The sequence below is a fragment of the Larus michahellis genome, chromosome Z (assembly GCF_964199755.1).
Source record: "Larus michahellis chromosome Z, bLarMic1.1, whole genome shotgun sequence".
NCBI lineage: Eukaryota > Metazoa > Chordata > Aves > Charadriiformes > Laridae > Larus > Larus michahellis.
In genome coordinates, this window is record NC_133930.1 from 35,380,643 (window position 1) to 35,403,156 (window position 22,514).

Below are 22,514 nucleotides of genomic sequence, written 5' to 3' on the forward strand. Positions count from 1 at the left end.
CTATTGCTGCTTTTCTCTTTAGTAGGCCTTCCATGGACATCGGTTTCAGAGGTCTTTCCTTTTGTGCGTGTGATTATACAAACAAAGTTTAAATTTATTGCCAAGAGCTTTTATTTTAATGTCTGTTAATGTTTATCTCTCTTCTTTTAAATGTTCAGAGCTGCAGATGCAGTCTCACATACTTGCTACTTTGTTTTACTTTTCCAAGATCAATAACTTTGATTGTATTTATATAACCTTAAATGTGTTATGTTAAATGACTTTTTAATATTAATTCCTTTTTCTTCATCTCCCTGATTTAACTTGAAGCCAAGAGATATTTTGGAATGAATTTTTCTTTTAAATTCAGTTGTCAGTCAAAGTGAAAAGAATTTGATAGAAAACAAGGTAGTTAAAATTGCATGTGAATTTCCATTATAGCAGATCTTTAGTTACTGCTTTTGGTAAAAATAGTTTTCTGGATGAAATTCTGTGTCCAGGCCTTTATCTGGACATACGTATCTGGTGATTGCTTTTGTGTTTATTGTAACTTGAAAGAATATTTTTCAGCTTGGATCACTTAAAAAAAAAGTTCAGTAAAACTATAGACTACTACTTCAACTTTTTGTAGGCAGTCCAAGTTTCCAAGTAGATTCTTAGCATAGTCATTTGCATTTTTGGGCTTTTCTAAATGTTGTAAGAGTGGATAAGAAAGATGCAACGGTTTAATTCGGAGAATCGCATTTTGCTCAAGCTACACATGCATGTACAGGTGTTCTTCTGTGTAATGATGTATCGTAACTGACTAAAGTAGTCATGGTATTTGTTAAAAGAGATGATGAGTATCCTGATAATTGCTGGACAAAACCATAACAGAATAGTCAAAGGTCAAGGAACACAGCATTAAAAATTACCAGGTTAGTGCTTTAAAACATTACAGAGTTTACAGATTTTTCTTGTAGGGAAACTATGTCTAGTTCAGGGCTGCAAAGCAATCAATTCTGGGTGCCTTAATTGGAAATTAGGTGCCAAAGCTAATGTATTTTTGAGGAATTCTGGGTTTCCTCTGTGCTTCATCTGTCTCGTCACTGAAATTGTAGGTAGAGTATCGATACTACATTGTACTTGGGAACATACAGGTTGTGGTTATGTTGCCTCAGGTGACAGCCTTAGTGAAAAAGCAAATAGTAAGGGAATAGGTAGAATATTTAGTTTGGTCTTTCTGCTTTCTGACTCCAGCTGCAGTTTTCCTGATTGTAAAAAATGCAGCAATAACATAATGCTACATCAATTTCTTCAAGTAAATAGAAAATAATATTTTAATATTCTAGATATGTAAAAAATATTTTTATATGTATTTCTTGGTGTGAGTTCTCACAGTTCCAAAGTAGAAGTATCTCAGATACATTGGGTTGGTGTATGGAATCCTAAGATGCTGAGTGAATAGAATAGTCTTTGTGTCATGTTTACAGTCTCTCCGGACTGAAATTTTTTCAAAATGTACTTTTAGGCAGCTACAGTGAGAATAAAGAAACTGGAAGAAAACATTGAAGCAGAGAGAGCAGCACATTTGGAATCTAAATTCAATTCAGAGATCATTCAGGTAAACTTTTTGTTAAATAATTTGTAGAAGTTTACAGTAAAGCAGTTGATGATGTTTTACAGATAAAATCTGCCAAAAATGTATAAGACCACGTACTTCCTTCAGTGAAAACAATGAATAGGTTTTTTTTGCAACAAGTGTCAAAATTGTAACAGCTAATATATAAAAGGAGAGAATAGAAAAAGATCTGCTTTTCAGAGAACATTAAAGTTATTAGAATAAATAATAAAATAAAATGTCACATTTGCAAATTTGAGAATTCCCACTAGCATTTGAACAGTGGGGGGAAAGGAAGTGTTTCACAATGGTTAAACACTATACTACTGTTTAAATATCCTGCCCTGTATGTTTTGAATGGGCACTTAGAGATTTTTTGAGATACAGTGCATACATCCAACTTCCTCAGGAGAGAGAGCTTAATGCATTCTGAAACTGCAGTTCCAAATATAGTTATTCAAAGCACATTTCATCTTCAAACAAAGTTATGATATCTGCAGTTACTAGTAAAGATTGATTATATGAAAAAATGTGGTGTATGTATACTTGAATATTAAATCTTTGTATTATTAAACTGCAGCACACGAGGTTTGACCCAGTAAGGCAGTTATGGTTTATTTTAAAAAGCATGTAAGAAAAAGCTAGATGAGGATTGGTTAGTAATCATATACTTGCTAACAAGCCATTCACACTGGATTTTTGAAAAACTAAACAAAAAAAAAAAAAAGAAGAATTTTGGTGTTTTTTTTCCTTATTTTATGAGTAACAGAAATAAGTATTGACAATCTTCAGTCAGTTATTCTCTTATTTGCATGATCTTCTCTATGTACAGGCACTTGGATTTTTTAAAGTGACAATTAAACTAGTAGAAAGGAAAGATTTAGTTTTCTTAATTTCCTTTCTCTACTTTTACAACATACAAAGGAACTGGAAGGGTAATGTTCCTTAAAGTTAGAGACTTATCTTTTATGGGTGAGTGACTGGTAAGGTTTTCTTCCTTGTTCATATATGTGAGCAAGTTTCAAGTGTGCTTTGTGCTGAGTGGAAGTGTAACTTTTACTGTTAATCCCACACTTCATGAGTCTACTTAAAAAATAGAATTCCCCTGGAAAACTTCGGTAATAACTGAAAAAGGAAAAATCCAGACAGCACCAAAGGAGAATAAAAGGTGCTTTTGATCAGCATACCTATTTGTCTCCGTTTTGAACTGTATGTATTAATATGTTTTTATAAGTGTTTAATGCTTTCTGTGTATGTAGTTCCACTTAGCAGTAATAGAATATAGTTACCTGTAAAGCAGAACAGAACATAGAACAGTGTTAAAATCATGATAGTTTTTCCTAACTTGCTTTAATTGCTTTCTAATCACTTGGTAGTTAAGAATTCGAGACCTTGAAGGAGCTTTGCAGGTGGAAAAAGCCAGCCAAGCAGAAGCTCTTTCGGATTTAGAAATGATCAAGAAAGAGTTCAAAGAGGTAGAAAATGCATATGAGAGAGAAAAACACAGTGCCCAAGAGACCTTGGAAAAACTCAATATGTAAGTTACCTTTTAAACTCATTGTAAAATGGTAGTAGACAGCTTGCGTACCACTTAAAAGGTTACATTCTTTATAGTTTTCAGTCACTAGAAGGCAATACAATCTGATGCAGTTAGACAAACCAAGCCAAGGTTAAGAACCTGATATTCCATTAATAACAGGTCCATGTCAATAATCATACATATTATGGGTAGGTAGAGAAAATAATTGATCTGTTATAGATTATTTGCCAAAGCAAAGATGTTGAAAATAATAGCTATGATAGGATCCTGTCTCCAGTAGTGTTTGGGAGGAGTGTAGGAAAATATATGTAGCAGGTTTATAACAGGTTTATATTTTCTGTATACACTTACATTATTATGAAAACATTACTTTTCACTTCAGGGAGCTAGGTGAATCTTTAAGACTTCTGTCTAGAAGGTGTGTATAATTTATAGTGGATAATCTTTGTTTTCAGCTCTTGAATAATTGTGAAAAGTTTTAACTTGGTAACAAAAAATAGGAAAAGGGGTCAAGTGTGTGAGAGCAGATGAAATTACTTGGGATTCCTTTCCTGCTCAGCACAATCTACTGTGTCTGTCAGATGGTTTTTGGAAGAATGGCTTTGTTATATTCCCCAGGCAGATACGGGTTGCACAGTACTGAGCCTTCTTCCCTGTCTGAATCAAGTGTATGTTGCAGTGACAAAATATCAGGAAGAAGAATGGTGTTGGAAGACACAGAACTGAGGAGCAGGTGAAATAAGGGATGGTAGCAGGTGAAGTTTCGTGAAAGAGGAGGTTTAAGAAGACTTAACATGGGGAGTGCACAGTGGAGGTGTGGGAAGAGCCTCAAGCTAGTAGAATGGGCTGGAAAAGGACAAAGGTGGCATTTCTTTCAGTCTAGGATTATCTGTGTCTGTACACGTAGATATTTATGTTGACTTACTCACACAAGCAATAGTGGAGAACAAAAAGAAACTGGTTTTGCTACGAGTTTGTGGGCCTGAGGGAGTCTTTCTATATGCATGGCTACAGAGATGTTTTTAGTTACATAGTTGAAACCTGTGCTGTATTAAAAACACCTTGTAGCTCGTCATTAAAATAAGGCCAAAAGAAGTCTGAATGTAAGATTGTGCATTTAGGTAAACCAGAGTCAAAATTAAAGCTTTTTTCTCAAAGCAAAGGAAATAATTTTTATGTTAAAAATCTGTAAAAACATGTGAAGTACATTATGGTACTAATCTAATGGGATGCTTCAGGAATACTGCAGTCTTCACAGATAGGAAACTGAATAAGTGTATTTCAAGATTCTCTATGGTCCTAAAATAATATCAGTTAAACTGTAATCTCATCCTGCCTGGTTGTTTTTGCTTTGAGCATGAGTTCTATGGTAGCAACATACATGGCACAAAACTAATACCAAGTTCTTTGCCTTTCGTTGAACTGGAGAAGGCCTGTACCGTGGATTTCACATTTGATTTGGTTTTTGTTGTTTTGTTTTACAAAAGCTCCTTTGTGTTCAAAACAGCCTTGTTTGGAGGAATGGCTGTTGGATCAGATTAGTAGTTTTACGTAACAAGCTACTTCTCACTGTATGAGTTTTGCTTGCATGTAACTTTGTATTCTTACAGAGAATATGGTTTGGTTTGGGTTTGTTGGCTTTTTTTCTGGTAGGTTTCCGTATTTGAGTGGTCCAGAAAATACGGGAAATTCATGTTACAGATGAAATCTTTCTCTTCTCTTCGGACATAAAAGTTTTCTTGAACTGTTGTTCTTCCAGTGCTTGTTCTTGGACCATTTCTTCAGTCCTTCCAAGGTCTAATATACCACGGTACATCTTGGTATTTGAGGTTAGAACAGCCAAATTCATCATCCTCAAGTGACACACGGGGCTTTTTTAGTTTTTTTTGGTTAATGCCTATTAAGCTGGAGTAGTTTTCGGTTTAAAAAATTTCTCCTGTCTTGGCAACATGGCTACCACAGCATGACTTTCTGTTATCATTCAGGGAGCTTAACTTTCCAAGAATCTCCAGATACCATTTAATCCTTCCTTCTGTAAGTTTCGGGAATTTTTCTCCTGTTATTTCTGTCCGGTCTCAAAAACTAGTCCTTGAATTGTACAAGCAGCTCATGTCTGTTCTCGTATCTGCATCTTGCATTCTTGGAGAAAACAAGTGCATCTGACCTGTAGCTTTTGTTTCTGAAGTTCAGGGTAGTGAGATTATTGAACCACAGACACTGTCAAATTTAAGGGTGCAGAGAGTCCATCTGGGGAGTTAATAGACTTGTAGAAATTACATCTATGACTTTTGAAAGTAGTTAACTTTTGAAATGCAGAACTGCACTGTTTTTTATCTTTATAGCTCTCTAGAAAAGGAATGTGAGTCTGAACACACGGGACATGTTCAACTTTGATGTAGTCACAAAAAAAGGGTTAAAAGTATAGCAGATTGCCTATTCTGATTTTATTATTTGATGTGAAATAATTGTGGAGTCATGAATTCTGCATAAATGAAATTTAAAAATACGATAACATATATAAGTGCTACACATGCACCAAAAATGTAAACCACACATCATACAAACATACTAGGTCCTGAAAGGAGTGTTAATGCTTTACATTGGGAGTTACAAGTTGCTAAAGCAATTTGATTTTCAGGATTTCTAGTATGTCTGGCATTTTAATGCTTTTATTTGTCTATCTTCAGTTCCTTTTAACTTTCATCACAACTGTTCTCTCAAGTACTTCTCTCTATTTTAGCAAATTATTGTTTTCACATCGCTGCAAGATGTTTTATCTTAGATATCCGTGCTCAGTAATAATTCTCAGTACAAGATCTTCTCATGAAGGTTCCTCATGGCCCCACAGAAAGGTCATAAAATATATGAGTTCCTCGCATTTTTTAGAACAATCTTGGTTGCTTGATTTCACGACACTAGACTCCAGTCCCCTAAAGTGTTCTGCATGTGCACTTACATTTCCTTAACAAACAAAGTTTGTCAGAGCATTTCATTCTAGTTTCTCAGATGAGCAAAACCCCTTTTTTCTCAAGAAGTACTCCACTCTCTTAAGTGGAGTACTGCCTGCACATGGAATAATGCTGTCCAATTGTTACCATGTGGAGCTCCACTATCCCTTTAGGTGTTGAATGTGAGTGCTCTTTCAACAACGCTGTATTTTTTTGAAACACTTAGAAATTGCAGTTTACACTCCACTAAGTTAGTGACAGAGATGTGAGTCTTTAAGGCCTGGATCATTCTATTATTAGTATGAATACATTCTGAGAATTAAGGGATGATAATAAAGTGTAAACTAATTAGAAGCATTTTAAATGGTAGCTTAAACGTCCGTTTAGGAATTTTCCAAACCATTAGAACTTTATGAGTTTTACCACGAGATCTGCTTTTTAAATTTTAAATTAGTCATTTTAGTTAAAAATTGTGAAAATCGTAAGTAGTAATTTTCCAACTAAGTCTTTGAGGGGCTCTTAGAGATACTTGTCTGTATTAGATTATTCAGACCAGCATAAGGATAATGGTTACATATTGAATTACATTGAGGCATTCAATAATGTTTTGTTCCTTGTGAGAATCTTTTATCTAGATGTATGAAGCTATTTCTTTGAGAAGCAAGGTTTTTTTGTGTTTACGGTGATTCTGGTCCACAAAAATTACCTTTTGGAAAAATGGGAACAACTCTTAAACAAAAACCTTATCCTAAAAAAAAAAAAAGACAAGGTGTTTTTTAGGAACTACATTTCTTTGTCTGGAATTGCTGTAGGAAGTACCTGAATATTTGTATTTGTTGTGGCTAAGACTAGGAAATACAGTTCTTACAGTTATAGTACCAGTTGCATTAGAGATTTTGATATGGATGCTTACACAGAAGTAAGTATTTGTGTTACTAAAATGCAACAAGAAACTTAAACAGCCTTTCCCTTTTCCTCTAAGCTGGATAATTCTGTTCAACGCTTCTTCCCAGGAAAGCAGATTTGACTTATTTTGGTAGGTTCTTTTTAGTACAAAAAAGAATTTGTGCCTACTTAAAGCACCTGTTCTGTGTATTAATTGGTTATCAGAATAGACTTTGTCTAATATCCAAACAGTACTTTTCGCTATTTGCAATCATCAGCTGATTCAGGCAATTACTCCTAGCAGTTTTTGCCAACTGAGCTTTTTGAAAACAAGTTATCTTCTGTGATTTCAGAGAATGCAAACCTTTCCATGAAAGTTAACACAGTTAAACAGTTAGTGGTTTTGTTAATTGAGCCTGAAGAAACAGAAACAGGCTATCCTTACAATTTTGTTAGTCCAGACACCTAAATTTCCAGACCTCAATAAAGATAGGTAGTGAAGGTCAAGCTTTATCTCAGATGGACATCAATATACTCAGTTCCCTTGAAGAAATTACATGGGGTGGGCGTGTACTGCCTTGTCTGTTTCCTGTGCCTTTTTTAGTCTTTGAAGCATACAAGTGTCAGTAACATTGGTGAATATCAGTGATAGCTTTCACGGGATCCCTTCAGAGAGAATACAAGAGCCTTTGATCTACTTACCTTTGAAGGCCGTGGTCCTTGGACTCCAGACAACGTCAGGAGCTTGGCTTTTTCTTTTAAGCCATGATTTGTCACCCTAACATGTTTTCCCTTTTTCTGGAGGAGTCTCACGAGTTTGTCTTTAAGCCTTAGTCTTTCGAAAGTCTTGGAGAATTTCATTTGATGTGCTAGAACACTTGTATGTCTTTTTAGCTGGACTTGGTGTAGGATGAATTATACCAAAGTTAGAAGCTATTCAAAGCTGTTAGAATTTATTTTCTCAGAAAAAGATGGTTATAATAACTGAAACCAAGCAATCAGGCTTTTCTGGGTTGCATAATTTATTAATTAGCTCTGAACCCAGTAGCACTATGTAAATTGGAAGCAACATGGGATTTGGGTCTCCATGTGAATTTACTTTTCTTGAGGAGTGATACGTAGAATAAATTGAAACTGCTTTTGCTGCGTTTCTGAAAGCTGTGGGAGTAGAAGCTACTTTGGGGGACTGAAACAGGCAAGTTTTTTCTCTTAAGAGTAAGAAGTAACCATCTACAGCTAAAAGAAAAAAAAAGTAGTCTTTCAGCTAAAAAGATGCAGTGATCTTTAAGAAATAAGTCAAAGCCAGGAAGTGACAATATTGATTCAAAAGTTTCAAAGTTGGAATAAGGTTGAGCACTTTGCATTAATTTCAGTTCTAGTGAGACGGAAATGATATGAGAAGAGACAAAGAAATGAAAGACACCTGTATGTTCCTACTGATAAGAGTTACATCAAAGAATAGTTTGCGTTGAAAGGAATTGCAGGAGATCTATAGTCCAACCTTCTGCACAAACCAGGATCAGCTATGAGATCTGGTTGCTCAGGGTTTCATACAGTTAGGTCTTGAAAACCTCCAACAATGGAGATGGCACAACCTCTCTAGGAACCTGTTCCACTGTTTGACTGTTGTTAATGTGGAAAAAGTTCCTCCTTGTCTGAACCTCTTTGGATTCTGTTTGTGACTGTTGTCTCTTGTCCTCTAGCCATACATTGCTGGGAAGTGACTGGCTGCATTTTCTTGATAACCTCCTTTTAGATATTGGGGGGCTGTTATACACTCTGGAGTTACCTCTTCTCCACCTGAACATACCAAGTTCCCTCAGTTCATATATATACTTCAGCCCCTGACCATGTTGGTGATCCTCCCCTGAGCTCACTCCAGCTTTTTTCCTGTGTTACGGCAGAGGTGTATGCTGGTCATTATCCTAGATGTGTTGTAATGAGCGCCAAATGAAAAGTGATTAATCACTTCCCTTGGTCTTCTGGCAATGCTACTGCTAATGCATCCCAGGATGCTGTTAGCTGTCTCTACTTGTGTGCTATGCTTCTCATTTGTGGCTAGCCTCCTGTCTATCAGGATTACCAGGTCCTTTTTGAACATAGCTGCTCCCCAGCCACTTACCAGCCATATTGCTTCAGGGGCTCTTGTTGCCTAAATTCAGATCTTTGCACGTGTCCTTGTTGAATCTCAGAAGGTTCATGCTGACCTGTTCCTCCTCCCTGTCTAGGTTCTAGGAAATGGCAGCCCTTCTGTTGAGTCTATCAATTGTGCATGTCATGCCCTACCCCCACCCAGTTCACTGTTAGCCGCAAACTTGGTCTCTTGGCCTAATCTGGGTGATGGATAAAGATGTTAAACAAATTCTAGTACAGAGTCCTACAGTATTCCATTTGTTATGAGCCACTACCACCTGAGCTTTGCATCAAATCATTTTTATCAATGTTGTAGTTCACATATCTAGACTGAAATCATAACTTGGCTGTAAAAATACTGTGTGAGACAGTGCCAAAAGCCTTGTCATGTTAAGTTATATTTAATCTACTTGCTTTCCTTCTGTCCACAGATCTGGTCATTTTATCATGGAGTATAACTGGGTTGGCCAGACTTGATTTGGTCTTGGTAAATCCTCACTGACTGTTCCCAATCACCTTTTTCTCTTTCTTAAGCCCAGAAATGTCTTCCAAGAGGACTTGCTTGATGACCTTCTGGGGACTGAAAGGAGGCTAACTGATCTATAATTCCTTGGCTTATACTTTTACCCTTTTAAGAAGGGCAAGGTGTGACATTTGCCTTTTTCCATTTGCCAGGGACCACCCCAATCTCTGTGACCTTTCAAAGACGATAATGAACAGCCCTGCTGTCACATTGGCCAGCTTTGTCAGAACCTTTGAGTGTAGGTGAGCTGGCCACTTCAGTTTCTATGGGTTGAGTTCTTACAAGTAATCCCGGACTCAGTTCTTACTGCTAGCAATTGTTCTCCTCTTTGAGCCTTTGTTTACTGATCATAGAGTCTTGGGAGACCGTGACAGGGAAGACTGAGGCAAAAAAGCCATAGAATGTGGTGACTTTCTCTGTGTACACTGTTGATAAATTAGCTGGTCTGTGTGGAAGAAGGTCCATGTTTTCTGTCCTACCTTCATGTAGTGGTAAAATATCTTCTTGTTGTCCTTGTCATCCTTTGGAAACATCAATTCTAGATGAGCTTTTGGCTTTCCTGACACCATGCCTACATACTCAGGCAATCTTTCTAGATTCTTCCTTGGATTCCTGTCCCTGCTTCTGTCTCCTGTTGTTTGGCTTTCCAGCTTTCTCATGAGTTACCTGTTTAGCCATGCCACGCTCTTTATTAATCTTTTCCTGAGGACCAGGAGGACTGATGCAATACAAGAACTGTTTGAAATTTTGGGAAGTCTGCTAGTGGAAAAATTTGAACTCATGCCATTCAGAGTAGAATGTAGTCAGGTATGTGGAAACTTTAAGAGCAAGCTTTGTACTTGAAATCAGGGTTGATTATGCAAGATGTGACCTGGTCTTTCTGAAGAGAGCTATTGTGTTAATTAAAATATGATGAATTCTGTTTATTATATGTAATTTGGGGGCCATATCCAAATTACAAAATGAATTTATGACTGGAAGCCTAACACAGGCATTGGTAACAGAAAAGAACAGAACTACTCCTTGAAAAGTCTTTCTTAGAAGGAGTATATAACTTCCTTCAGTTAAAAAAAAGAAAAAGTAACTTCAGAGAAGCTATATAATGTGCTGACATGATATGTGCCATATCGATTATTATCTTTAAAAGTATGCAGTGTATTTGACAAAAGTGTTTTTGGTAAAAATTTTCTAATGTTGAAACTTTACAGATTAGAAAGAGAGTATTTCTCCACAAACAAGCAAATGAATGAGAAGATTGAGGAAAAGAAGAAGGTAATTAAAGACCTCTCTGAGAGACTAGGGAATAGTGAAAAAACCTACAGAGGATTACAGGAGGAACTTGCAATGGTAAGACAAAAGGCCTGTGGCAGTCATTGTTTAGCGTTTTTTAAACATACTGTGAACATAATGCACATTTGCTGTGCTGAGTCTTGGAAGAAGTCTGACATTGTGTTATTCTGATTTTATTTATGTTACTTGGCTTTGTAAAACATGAGTAAATACAGCTAATGCACTGGAGAAGCTAATTCGAAAATGTGTTTTAAGGGGTACACCATGTATTTAACTGAAGAATTATTTGCAGCAAACAATTATTTTAAAAGTAAGGCTATGAGTAAAGAGTAACTTGTGTTTGCACTCCTAGCAAAGAAGGCAATTTGTAGATATGATTATGATTCCTTGTGGAGAATGTTCTATCTTTCTACCCAAGCTTTTTTCTTCTCCAAGCTTTGGTACCCAGCACTGTAGGCTTGTTTATTTCTATTTCACATAACATTTTGGTTTTAGTGGAAGCATTTAACTGTAAAAATTGTTGAAAATTGCTTGTTTGAAGATGACAAAGCAGAGGGAATTTTTTTTGTTGTTTTGGTGTGGATTTGGCATATTGGATGTATTTTACGGAATTATTTTCTGAAATCTTTCTCCTTTTATATGACCAATTGGGACCTTTCCACTGTCTCTACCCACCTGAACTTTGAATAACAATTTTGCCACGCTGTTGTATAGCAGTAGGGAGAAAGCAAAGGTCTTAGGATATCTAGAAAACCTTCTCTCCTTCCATTGTGTAGCGGCATTTGTAGTATTTCTATACTTAGCCAATGTAAACTTTTTTTGATACTGGCTTGCAGACTTCTCTCCTTTCTCCCTCTTGGAGCTGTGAAGACGGAGGGTAAATGTGGTCGGTTCCCTGCTGCTGACAGGCATTGTGCTAGTCAGTGAGCACGAGTGGAGACCCGCATCAGAGGATCTTCAGACTTGTTGATGTCTTCTGTTCAGTTGATGCAGTTATTCCATGCATTGTCTTAGTGTTGTGCACTTCCCAGACAGATCGGTAACTAATAAATTGAAGAAAAATCAATTCAAAATCCCCCTCTTCCTTCTGGGAGAATCACAACTTTCTTCCATGCAAGCATTAATGCATTAAAATGCATTTACTGGCTTAGTTAACTTGAAAAAGTCATCTTACCAGGCACAAAAGGAATACAAAGAGACAAAAGTAACTGTTTTCCGTAACTACAGTCAGTAACGATTGCTATTTATTAATATAAAATATAATTCCAAGCTGAAAAATTTCTACTAGGAACCTTGAGCGCGTGCTAGCTGTTCCTGTTCATTTTGTGTTCCTTAGTAAAATGTATGTTATACCTGACAAAAATTCAGGACAGCATTCTGTTCATGATCAAGATTTCTGGTAATGGCAACAGTATTAAATGGTGCACTCAAAATGAACATTACATTACTGAAAGGTGAAAAGCAGAATAGATTGTCTCAGTTGAAAGAAGTGTCTTATTCATAGAGCCGGTTGTTCTAATTGTTTTACTGGAACGATTTTGAACCACAAGGCTGTCTTGAACAGGTAATAAAAACAGTCATTTTCTGAGGAGTTGTATTAGTGGTCCCCTATGGGATTAGATTTTTATCACCTTGGATGGCTTTGTGTTTTTCCTGAAGACTTTTGTTATTTGTTTGGGAAGCAGAAGTGCCTGTGTGTGGTCGTGTTTACTCAGTCTGGGCAGCTTTTTGTTATTTTTCTTCCCAAAATGAAAAAGCAAAAGACTAGCAGAAACTAGGTATAGATAACATTTAATTTCTGTTATTAGGCTTCCCTATACCCATACTAAAATTGTGTGAAAATTACAGTGTGTTCTCTTCCCCTCATTTCCCTTTCTTGCTTTCTTGATCTATTCATCACTTTCTTATATTTTACAGTATTGTTAGATATCCTGAATATGTCCTTTCTGCTCCAGTCTGATAATGTTATATTGGTTTATCACTGTATTGCTGTAATACAAGTTATGTTTTTGTTTGTAAAATATTTGGGAAATATAACCACACCAGTGAAGGCTCTTTGTTTTTAGAGAGGCAGACTTATGCAGGGACGTAATACATTCTTCGGAAACTGTATATGAAAAAGAAGAACTTTTTTTTTTTTTTATGGCTCAGCTGAATGTATAGTAAATAGTTATGCTGCTTTTAATTTTAAATATCAGCATGTGGCAGAAGTTTGCCATAAATTTGCATGGATGAAATGTGATAGGTTCTGTTGGTATCAAACAAAACTGCTTATGAATGTTCAGCATGAGCAGGCTCTCAAGATTTTCATTATGTTTTTCTGAGGAAATTGGTCTCAGGCTTGTCATTATTTCCAGCTAGGGTTTTTAGAAATTTTTAGCTTGAAAAATAGGCATTTGGAAGAATGGCCATTGTGATTCAGAACTTGTTTTAAATTGAAACAGCCCCAGCTGTATTCTTGCCCCATGAAAAGAGTAAGAGGTGTCTTTAATAGTTTTAAAAGTTACTCAGGATATTTACATTTCTGGCACCTAGTAGTGGGTGATCTTTAATTCTTAGTACCGGACAAGTGGGAGAATGTTGAAACTTTATTTTATAAGAAATATATATTGAAATTTGGAGAACTTGCCAATTCACCAGAATGCATATAAGGAAATGGTAGTCATTAAAAATAGTCTATTTTAGTATAAATTCCTTTATTTTGGAAGAACTGTATATTAATTTCCTTCCCTTTGTATAGATACTATCAGGAAGAGAATAATTAGTGTATAAGTAGTGTAATAGATTACAACCAGAGCCTGTCTTTTTCTGTGTGGCATATAATCTCTTTTACAGCCGTGTATGCAGTCATGCACCGTATACATCTCAGCTGTATGTAACTGCCTTGTAGATTATTGTAAGCTGGAAGTCAGAACAGACGTGTTTGAGAACCTAGAGCCTGGACGTAGGCATTAACCATTGTTCTTTAACAGAACTGTCTTAAGGTATTGACTGAAGAGACATTAAAACACCCTAAGGATTTTGATTCTGTTCTACAAATTCTGTGGAGCAGAATCTGGTGCCCAATGGCAAAGACGTAAATCTCATCTAGATGATTTATTGTGAACAGAGATTTTTCTTTCAATTTAAAAAAACCCTGAGATACAGTCTTCATTAATTTTGAGCTAATATTTGTTAAATATTTTGTTACCTTAATTCTTGTTTTGCCTGCCTTGACTCAGGGGTAGGATCCCAGATGCTACTTCTGTTATTGTCCTAATTTAAGAGGACCAATCAGTCTGAAGCCTATGCTTAAATGATCTACAAAGAAACCAATTTTGCAATTTATTCTGGAAGTGGAGAGGTCACTCAAGCTGTGATGTCCCAGTGTTTGAAGACAGGCATGTAAAAAATTGACAGTTCTTGAAAAGTTTTCTGACTAAAAAAGAACCAAATGCAAAAAACCAAAGAGATACTTCGTGACATTCTTTCCTACCAAAAGATTGTTGCAAATCTCTCTTTAGGGGACTAGAATAGTTCCATATGAAATTTGAGCAATTTTGATTAATTTTATTCCAGGTGAGGTTATTTCCTCAAACCACGACAGTGAGTAAAACCGAGACAGTAAATTTCTTGAGAAATTATATTTAATTTACACATGACTAGACTCTTTTTAAAACCCCCTCTATAGACTTCGGAAAATTCTAGCTAATACAAGAAAATAAAGAAATGGTATTAAGTATTCAATAGTTAGATACCTTGAGCAAAAATAAATAGTCGTCTAAAGGAGGAAGATTGTCACTGAGGGTTTTGTTTTGTTTTTTAGAGTACAATTTATGCTTGGTTACTTAAAATTTGTGCCACTATTCTGCAAATACAGAACATAACTCAAGCAAAACTCATTTTTTGATTTTTTGTTAACTGTGGAGTAGTTATTTGAAGCTTATTTCTATAAATGCTTTGATTTTGTTCCCCCAAGGTCATGCCTGGTAAACATTCTGATGCTTTTGTAAAGAATTTACCCAAATGCTTTTCAAGGAGTATCTGAACATGCTGCTTTTTGGTGGCTGTATGGATAGTTCTGGCTTTGGCACTTGCTCTGCCATCATCAGATGGAATTTGTACTCAGGCGGAGTGGGTGGATTAGTCCGTGTTCAAGACAGCCGCACAGGAAAATCCTTGTAACTGTAAACAAAGTAGAGAAAATTCCTCTTGGAATAATGGCAGTTTGTTGCAGGACTGGACCCCAGTTCCTTGTATAATACTGCTGGGGTTTTAAAAAGTTAATTTTGAAAAGGCCTCAAGCTCCTGTCTACATGTTTATTTTTTAAACGTTATTGAACTTCAGACAGAGGCTCACATCAGGTCATGTGGGCTATTCTGGAAGTATGCATAGGGTTTGCATTTTTTCATTCAACAGTGTCCTTTGGAAGATGCTGAAAAATCAATGGGACGTCATTTCTGTCCTGGAACAGGTGATGGAATGATACCAAAATTGGATACTGGTGGTTAAGGAAAATATCTCTGCAACCAAGGTAGTAGGGAATTGCCCAGATAAATGCAAATACCCTAATTCTGGAAAATTAGTGTAATTCTGACAGTGTGTGGAATAATTTTTATAAGTAGTAGGTTTTCATAATAATTCTGGTTATCCTTACAGATAAGGATACGAAGCATTTGGAAAAAAGATTTTCTCCTGGTTGGAGCCTACAGTACTTGTAGTGAAAAATACTTGGCTTCTATTTAATTTCTTTAAAAGTGCAATTGTGTTTAAAAATTGATGGCTAAGTAAGTATGTTGCCAAATACACTTTTCTACCAAAAATTCTTTTGTCCTCAAGGGATATTTTGTGATAATAGAGGCCTTCTTAAGGATGTGAAGTTTGACTTGGGGAAGCATTGTTTATGCTACAATTCAGCATATATTCTGGGTTCAGAAAGGATGACTGTGCTCCCACATTGTTTGGTTTCTAGCCCCTATTCTGAATATTTTGTGAGGGAGAGAGTTGTGTTTGGAGGGTAGGGGAAATACTCCTAATAATTTTGTGGATTTTAAATTCTCAAGCATTTGTGCAAGCTTCATAAGAAGACTTTACCACTGATCTCAGGGACCTGGAATTCCTGAAGGCACGTTCTACCATTAAGGACTGAGGTGAAAAAGGCATTGAGAAGGCCTTTTCTGCATCCTAGTCAACAGATCCCCTGCCCCATTCAGCAGCGAGTCCACATTTTGCTTAGTCTTCCTATGGCTGATGGTGTATTTTAGGAAGCCTTTCCTGTTTCCCGTTGCATCCCTTGCCAGATTCAGCTTCAGGTGGATTTTGGCTTTCCTAAGCATATCCCTCCAGGCTTGGGCAGAATCTGTATTTCTTCCAGTCCAGGTCACCTATGCCTGCTTCTATCTCCTTTACGCTTCCTCTTATTTGAATTTAGTCAGGAGCTCCTTGTGCATCCATACAGGCCTCTTGCTGCCTTTGATTTTCAAGGTCATTTTCAAGGATGACCTCCAAGGTCAGGAATGGTCCATCACGATGTGCAGGAGGTCAAGCAAAGTCAGTAAAAGGCTTACTTTGCAAGTGTTCTTTCACCTGTTTCTACTAATTGTGGTCTGGGAAGCAAACTCTGTTTAAGTAAATGCTTTAGCACTTTGTCACCTGATTTCCCTTTTGAAGTAATTTAAGGAATGCTCACAGCAGTACCTTTCCCGTAGTTCTACAGGAATGGCATCCCCTAACACAAATATGATGATGGAGGGAGTTGCTGAGAGGGAAGTAATCTCATCTGCTGAAATAGTTGTATCTGGCAGAAGGTATCTTTCAGCAGCTGCAATTGATTATGTTTGACTTCTACACTTGTGGACTCTTTTTTTTTTTTTCAAAGTAAAGAGTTACGTATAATTGCTATGTTTGTTCAGAATGAAGAAAAGAAAACTAAGGGAGTTACAGCTACTGCCACAAACTATCACATGGGTGCTTATGGAGAAGATGGAGCTACACTCTTCCTAGAACTGTGCAGCGAAAGTATGAGAGAAAACAGAAGTTTTAGAAAGGGAAATTCTAATTACCTGTAAGGGCAAAAAAAACCCACTTCATAGTGAGCATTGTGAGATATTGGAGCAGGTTGCCTGGAGGGGTTGTTGAAACTCAATCCTTGAGGATACTCAGAACTTGGCTGGACAAGGCTCTGAGCAACCTAACCTGACTTCAAGCATGGCCCTGCTTTGAGTGGGGACTGGGACCAGATGACCTCCAGAGATCCTGTCAGCTTAAATTATTCCATGATTTTATGACTCTACACATTCTTATTAGATACCTGTCAGTGAGACATAAGAAATTAGATCGATATGTGCAGACCCTTTTGGACTCTTAAGCTGTGCTTGGATTTCCAGCACTGTAGTTCACAGTATTTTTCTTAAAGTTATGATAATGGGGACAGTGATGTAAAAGGGGAGTTAGAAAGGAAAGATGCTAAATACTTTGCAGCTGAAGTGTAGAGGAACTGGCTAGTCTAAGGAATTCCCTTTTGATCTTTATTGCTGTTGAAAAAGAGACTGAAACTGGCTTAGGGAGTGCAGATGCAGTTAGCAAATAAAGCACAGAAAGTGGTGAAGGCTGAATAAACTGGAATATACTGACTAAATTGTAGTGAATTAACTAAACCAAATGAAAAAATCGGATGAGGAGATTGAAAAAAATTTCTCACATTTGACTTTTCCATGGGAAAAGTTTTTTCTGGGAAAATTCAATCTGACCTTGTCTGTGCTGAAATGGTTCGTGTAAAAAGAGTATTTACTTTATTGTGATGCTAATCATATTGTTACATTTCCTTATTTGTAATATGTGAGGTCCTTGAGATGATATCAGTACATGAGCGTAAATTATTTTAATGTGTTTGCATCCCATAAAATATTTTTACTGGAGCTCAGCAATTACAAGCTCTATTTATATAGATAATTTTATAGAGGAAGTATTAAAACTTAGTTATTTTTGAATATGTAGAAGTGGTTTGGAAATTCTTTATGAAGTGTAGTACAGACTCTCACACAAGGAAAGGCGTGTAAATGCTACAGGGGACCTAACATTGAAATACACATATGAATAATACATTAGTTGATATACAGTACATATAATTAGAATTGAAAGAGTAAAGCAAATTTATAAAATATTTAAGCTGAATAGTGAAGAACACTGCAGAGAATTAAATGCATTTCTTGTTTTTTTAGCCTGACAGTTATATGCTACCAGTATGTAGCAATTTCCCACACTTGAGAAATTGACTGGATCCTGCACATGCAGTGAAGCATAACTAAAGCAATAGTTTATAGATATGATAGAAAACAGTAGTATTTTTCTCAATATAAAAGGGTAACCTTCCATCACCAAGTAGGAATGTAAATTACTCAAATAGGTGTTAGAATTTAGAGTAAAAATAAATGGATTAATTAAAAGAGACATCTTTGAGCATGACCTTTGTCATAAGAAAATCGTGAAGTTATTTAAATCTAGTATCCTCTGGGGGAAGGGCTGTTGGGCGCGGTTGATTTTGATTTTTTGTGTTTTCAAAGCTGCTGAGATGTATTACTTTTTGTCAGACAGCTGCTAAAATTGTACATTTCTTTGAGAAGTCAGTACTACATATGTCCAGGGGACCTTGGTCTTGTCTGGAACTATGTTTTTAAAAATTGCAAGTTTTAATATCACATATAAATTGAAGGAATGATTTGATAGAGTCTATTGTAGCGATTAAAAAATCTGCTGTAATTCGTTTTTGCTTTCAGAATAAAGCTACTGTTTTGATTTGAACAATAGGCTGTACTTAGTGAACAGCTTTCTTTAAGAAAATTCAGTGATAGGAGCTGAAGGACTCTGCTGCTCTATATTCCATGCTTAAGGAGGAGTTTTTGATATTGAAGAAATCACTATCGAGCATGGAAGGTACTAACAATTAAAAGAGGCAGGTTTGCAATGAGAATAGGTGTGGGATTTGACTGAGTGCCAAATCATGAATTTCTAGCCTGTCTGCCAGTAGTTTGGTGTCTTTCTGGATGCCCTTGTAGGGTGTAACAATAGATTTCATTGCCTGCATAGATGGGCAGCAGTTAATTAATGTTCATTAAGGTATTTTTAAAGCAGAAGAAGATCAAGACTAGGTTTTAATACAACCATTTTTTCTTTTGGCTACCTGAAGCCTTTAGTTCTTTCTTAAGTGTGTTTCAGGGTTCTGTGTTACTTATTTGTGGTGTTATGTTAGGTCTCTTGGCTCAAGGAAAGGAGTAATAAGAAATATAGCAGGAATTTAAATGTAAGGGGGAACAAAAATACCATTGTGATCTGTATTTCTTCTGTTTACTATTTTAATGGGTTTCTTTTTTTCCCCTCTTGTCTTGTCTGTATCTCCTGTCAAATAAAGGCCAAGAAACACCAGGTCTTTCTAACAGAGACGTATGAAAACAACATGAGAGAGCTGGAGTTACTCTTGGACAGCTTTGCTATGTCAGGCCAGCGGACAGCAGGTTAGTTGAAGGTATAAAATGACAGATGCATCTGTCAATGTTCCAAAGTCACTACATTGTGGGAATTCTGCAGATGCCTCTTGCATTCCCTCTTCTCAACATGCTTTGATTTGATGACATGTTAAGAGCAGTTCTCACAGCAGTCAAATGGCCTTGCTAGCTGAGAAAGGGTGACGGAATGTGGACCTGCTGTTGTCAGCCCAGAGCTTGATTTACAAATGCTGGGGTGTATATGATCGGTCAGAAAAGGGCTCACTTGCTGTGCTCTAAATCCAACTGAGAAAAAAGTCCTTACAGTATACCTGCAAAGGGAACAGATGTTTTGCCTGAACTGAGCCAAATTCTGAGGCAACCTTCAGCAACTTAAAGGTCATATATTCCAAAAGGTTGTGTAGGACACATGATATAACACAATACTTTTTACTGTTGATTGTGGACTAGTACTATATTGCATTCATTTGATCTAATACAGAACATACTTCTCTGCTTTCATTAAAATTAATTGTAAGTCAGTGGTTATCACTCTGCTGCCTGGCTTTATATGTAATTATTGTATCTAACTCAACGTAAGTACTGGCTGCTTAAACGTTTGAAATAGTGGCTAACATAAAGAAGGTAAACTTTAACATCAAAGCTAGTAATTTTTTTTGAAGGTGAAAATAGTATGCTTTTTTAAGTCTTCATTTAAAACTACCTATAAAAGTTTTCTCTATGGGGTTCTTGTTAGCAAATCACATACTAGACACAAAATGCTTCCAACTTACAGTGCAAGTAAACTGTAAAAAAAAGAGGCAAAATGTTGTTTAAAGAGCAAATGGGTTTATTTTATGTAAATTGTGATATGTTTCTGCATTTTTTAGCAACAGTAGACATAAATGGGTCATATAACATCTTTAAATGAAGATGCATTTTTTTTGTGTCTGCACAAAAATATTTTTTAGGGGCCTGGTGCTCTTAAAATTGAATAACGGAACTTATTGAGATTTCTGTTGTCCTTAAAAGACTAGCCTTTAATCTGTGATGCATTGATTTCCTCACATGGGCTATATGATATTTTATTTGGGAACTGGTATCAGTTTTATTCTGTAATTATAAATGTAATTCCTTTGGGTAATACCTGTAGGTTTACTGTAGATAAGTCAGACTGAAAAGCTCTTCAAAATGGTATGTTTTCCTCAATCTTGCAAAGTTCCGCATGCCCGGAGGGGCTTCAGCAATTCTGGGGGGAGCTGGATGCTGCTGCCAAAGTGCAGTTTCCAAGGCAGTAATTGTCTTTTGGGTAGGTTTTCTGTTCTCCCTAGTGGTAAACCTTGCAGAGAACGGCTTTGACCTGTTTCTATAATCTAGGGATTCAGTAACAGTAACTTCAGTATTAATTTGCTTTGTTTAAGGTAAACTTTGAAATTATCTTATTTAATGTGATCTTTTTTTTTAAGCTTCAGCATCTCTGCAGAGGCTCAGTTGAGCCAGGAAATCAAATTTAGCTTTGCTATGGATTGAGTCTTTATGGCTAATATTAAAATGGACACTAAGACATTTGTTCTACATATTTATTATGCTTCTAAGTGTGAAACTTAATTTTCTAATGCTATTGCCTTACTGTGTTGTACCTATGAATTTATTATGTAACACTATTACAATTTTCAAAAAAATGTTTAATGTAATCATATTTGAAATGGGAATGCCTAGGTGCCAGTAAAAGTAAAAACCTTAAATAAATTTTTGTAGTGTAATTAGCAGATGAGGGGCTACATGAGCCACAGCTGGCTGGGCAGTCTGTCTTTCTTGTTTTTCGTTTTTAATTTTCAACTCAAGTGGTTGAGAGATCTACTTAAAAATCTGTCAATATTAAAGGTCCAGCCCCTTCATTTAGGTTCTGACTGGTCTGTGATTATTGGGCTATACGGGAAAAAGAAGAGAAGACTTTATATTTTTAAGATTAAAAACCAAACTATTTTTAAAAGTTTTTTTTTTCCTCTATACATTCCAAAATAACAGGCATAAATCCACGTCTTCTCCTTTTTAAGTGACCTTTATAAATTTTCCACAGCATTGTTATTCATATTAGGCAATTTGCATTATTTGAGTTTGTCCCTGTTCATTTCATCATATTTTACAATTACTCAGCAACAGGGTTTGTACTCAAGGAAGTTTGTCTTCATTTCAGGAAAAAACCCATAATTGTCCTAGCAATCTGAAAAAAAAAGGTGAACTGAGCATAAAGTGCTAAGAGCGTTAGTTGCTTGCAGTTAGTGACACTGTTTAATGCAGGCCACCAGTACTGTTTTGGTCAAAAATCTAAAACACAGCACCATATGAGCTGCTATAAAGAAAATTAACTCTGTCCTGGCCAGCCCCAGTACTGTTAGTAGAAAGTCTGAAGCAGCAGCTTTAAGAGTTAACTCACTTGAATACCTCCTGTTAGACTCCTGTTGAACGTGGCATTTTCCCAAAATTCTTCCCCCCAAACTCTTAGGTGATACTGGGCAAATGCTTCAAGTATTGGATTTTTTTATTCCTCATTGCTGAAGCAGGCCCTCTTCAGCAAGAGGTGCGCCATTTGGATTATGTTGCATGTCTCCCGCATAGTTGCGTGAAGACAGACAACATTTGGCCAGTATTAAAGCCATAGGCTTGCTTTCAGCTAGGGCAGGATAGTGTAATGTGGTATTTCTGTTGGTGGGCTGGACTGCCTAGAAAATAGGGTTGCAGTAAAGGCAAGGAATGCCAGCATGGAAAGTTTACTGGCAAAAGTCTGGTTTGGGCAAAGATGATGTAAATTTAGATTGTTCAGAGGTGTGTTTCAGTGACAGCATTGCAGGCTGGGACTTTTGAAATGAAGATACGTTATTTATACGCTTACGAAAGGTATGGGATGGAAGACAACCCCTAGATTGACTTAATAAGTAGTATTTTAAACTGAGTGAGAACTGTGAGTTACAACTTCTCTAGAGCTAGAAGTACGGAAGAATAGTACTTTCTCTTTTCTTGCAACAAGACTGCTGCAAAACGTTCCTACAGTGGGTAGTAGTGAGAAGTCATAATTGAGAAGACAGGACTGGAGGCTTATATGTCCTTAACTAAAGCTGTGGTCAAGTGATAAAAACGATAGTAAAGTCTCTTTCT

The 22,514-nt window shown here is 36.5% G+C and overlaps 1 protein-coding gene across 4 annotated transcripts in view; it reads left to right on the top strand.

The window, feature by feature from the left end:
* Positions 1-22,514, top strand: part of CCDC171 (coiled-coil domain containing 171) — a 154,810-nt gene that overhangs the window by 26,828 nt on the left and 105,468 nt on the right. For all 4 annotated transcript variants that reach the window (XM_074570479.1, XM_074570480.1, XM_074570481.1 and 1 more), the window contains 4 exons: positions 1,490-1,582; positions 2,956-3,116; positions 10,817-10,955; positions 19,286-19,388. In XM_074570479.1, the coding sequence (XP_074426580.1) occupies positions 1,490-1,582; positions 2,956-3,116; positions 10,817-10,955; positions 19,286-19,388 (496 nt within the window). The remainder of the gene's footprint in view (positions 1-1,489; positions 1,583-2,955; positions 3,117-10,816; positions 10,956-19,285; positions 19,389-22,514) is intronic.